The 2,685-nt window shown below is 42.2% G+C and overlaps 1 protein-coding gene across 1 annotated transcript; it reads right to left on the bottom strand.

The window, feature by feature from the left end:
* Nucleotides 1-634: 634 nt before the first annotated feature.
* On the bottom strand, nucleotides 635-1,720 carry LOC147488118 (uncharacterized). Its single transcript, XM_086574270.1, has 2 exons — nucleotides 1,622-1,720; nucleotides 635-1,516 (listed from the first exon to the last, which is right to left on the bottom strand). The coding sequence occupies exons 1-2, from the start codon at nucleotides 1,718-1,720 to the stop codon at nucleotides 635-637; spliced, it is 981 nt and encodes a 326-aa protein (XP_086430396.1).
* Between the last annotated feature and the right edge of the window lie 965 nt (nucleotides 1,721-2,685).

The raw sequence follows: 2,685 nt of genomic DNA, 5'->3' as shown, positions 1-2,685 counted from the left end.
GCACATAATAGACTTTAAAGCCTGAAATGCATAAAAACACGTAATCAGTACTAACTCTTAATTATTACTCACATAATTGGTCTAAAAGTATGATGGTTAAGGGGTTAAAACTACAGTTTTGGGTTCTTATCATTCCATTAATAGCGAACCTAATGCACCTTGGAGACAAAACCTCAACTTCGGTTGGCGAAATAATCAACAAGTTACACCTCAAAGGTTTAATAATCAAAATGTAAGGCCAGCAAACAATTACAACCAAGCTCCACTACGACAAGGACAAGGACAAAGGAATTATAATAATTATAACAACAATAATTATAATGCTAATAGAGGTATCATTCTAGTTAAGCATAACTATCATAACCCACCTGTTAATAATCTTTTTTGCACGCAAGTAAGGAAATTTATTGATGAAAGGAGTTGTCAAAGACAATACAAGTTACATGCTTTATCATCCAAATCGATAATAGGTCCTAAAAATACTTTCTATCTTAGAGAGAAAGTCTGGTCTTCTAGTGCACCATACTGAAGTGTCAGGCAATAAGGTGGATCCCTTCCTTGCTGCTGCATCCGCGCTGAAGTTGCCTTCTCTCCAAACATGTGAGAGCTTCCAGTGTTGTAATAGTGCAATTGCTCACTTCCATCTCGCTCTAAACCACCATGGAATTGCATCTCCATTGAAGGCCTTTACAGCAGCTTCTGAGTCGGCTTTAATCCATATGTAGCCCCAATTCATCTCCACCGCTTTCTCGGCTGCCATGACTATGGCTATGCATTCGGCATGATAACTATCTACCCGACCCAGACCCACAGCCAGAACCCCAACCATAGCTAAATCCTTATTCCGGCATACCATACCAGCCCCGCCATTGCTAGGAACTCCTTGGGATGATCCATCGGTATTGTATTTGATGACATTGCCCACTGGAGCGACCCAGTGCACTTCTTGGATCAACTGCGCTGGTGCACTTTTCACATGTACATCAAGCCTATCAAGAATGCGAAATTCTTTCATGTCATTGCGTTTTTTGCCTTGTGACAGCCAGCCCGAAACCTTGATCCCCTTCAGAACTTCTCTCGTAATGTAACTCAAGCGAATAGGAATGTCATCAAAGTGTTCTTGGTTCCATGTTTTCCATACCTGCACCATAATGTAGACTATGGCAGCGTTCCACAAGTCTTGAATAATAGTGCTTCTACCTTTTGCAATTCGCTGTAAAGCTTTAAAGTTATGATCCAAAATATTTAGTTCGAACAAGGCTGCTACCCATGCCCAAATTTCCCGAACCTTGCTGCAATCCCATAACATGTGCTGTGCGTTTTCCTCCTCTTGATGGCAGAAGTGGCATCGTGAGGCAAGAGATACCCCTACCTGCTTCACCCTGTCATCTATTGGTACCACCTTGTGCAAAAGCTTCCACGCGATACAAGCTGTTCTGGGGTGTAAATGCACTGCCCAAAGCTTCCGATGCAAGGAGATCTTGTTCTTCTTTTGTCGAATAGCTTCAAACGCGGACTGAACCGAGAATGTTCCATCAGTTTCTGGTTTCCAGATTCGAATATCCTCTTCCCCACTAGGTTATGGTATGGAAGACAAGTCTATTCCTAGACGATTGAACACTTCAGCTACTGCCTCCGGGAACTTCCATTTCTTGTCTTCTATAACATCTGCTACCTTTGCCTTGAAACCAGCCCAGTTTATCTTGGGGAGCAGCTCCATGACCGATTGCCCTGCCCAATTATCTCTCTATAGATCCACCTTGTCGCCTTTTCCTATGATCCATCCGGTGAAAGGTTTTACATCATGCAAAGCACCTCTAAGGCCTGGCCAAACCGATGAGGGCTTGTGGTAAGTGAGGAAGCTTCCATCCTTTTTTGTGAATTTCCTATTCATGAAGATACTCCAATCATTTTGTTTATTTAAGAAGCCCCATGCTAACTTGATGAGGAGAGCTTTGTTCAGTTCCTCCAACCTTCGTATTCCAAGCCCACCTTCATCCTTGGGTTTACAAACACTTTCCCAATTAAGAGTGATCATTCGTCTCTTAGTGGGATCCCCTGACCATATAAAATTTCTTATGGCCGCTTCTCCTTCCTTGATGCTTTTCTTGGGCTATTTATACACCGACATATTGTGTATCGGTATACTTGATAGGATAGCCTATGCCATGACCACTCGCCCTTGAAAAGATAACAACCTGCCTGCCCACCCAGAAGCTTTCCTTGAAAAGATAACACCTGTTAATAATCAACGTGGCATAGTTCCTGTCACACAACTTGTAACAAACACTCCATAACCGGATCGTTTTGACACCTTTATGCAAACCCAACAATAGATTTTACAATCCATCCAACTTTCCTTACAGCAGTTAGCCTAAGAGAAAGTGCAACCAAAAGGTGTGTTTTCAGGTCAAGCCGTACCTAATCCGAAATTACCAAACACAACCTTTGAAGTAATAGGTAATACTAGTAAGGACAATGCAAACGTAGGTGAGCTAAAAGCCATCACCACTCTTCGTTTTGGCAGAGTGGTTGATAACGCTATAACTATGCCTATAGTTACCCCACCAGTAGCCCCTACACCGGATATTGAACTAGATACCGAAATAGAAACTGAAGATCTTACCCCATTAGAGGTACCAATTAAACCACAAGCTAAGAAACAAAAAGCCAAGGTTAAACATC

Source organism: Coptis chinensis, chromosome 7 (assembly GCF_015680905.1).
Source record: "Coptis chinensis isolate HL-2020 chromosome 7, ASM1568090v1, whole genome shotgun sequence".
Classification (NCBI taxonomy): domain Eukaryota; kingdom Viridiplantae; phylum Streptophyta; class Magnoliopsida; order Ranunculales; family Ranunculaceae; genus Coptis; species Coptis chinensis.
This window is presented reverse-complemented; position numbering and strand designations above follow the sequence as displayed.

What these genes read in the sequence shown, in the direction of transcription:
- LOC147488118 (XM_086574270.1), bottom strand. Translation starts at nt 1,720, where the DNA reads ATGGAGCTGCTCCCCAAGATAAACTGGGCTGGTTTCAAGGCAAAGGTA. An exon ending in TCCCGGAGGCAGTAGCTGAA is followed by an intron (nt 1,517 to 1,621) that starts GTGTTCAATCGT and finishes TTCTCGGTTCAG; the next exon opens with TCCGCGTTTGAAGCTATTCG.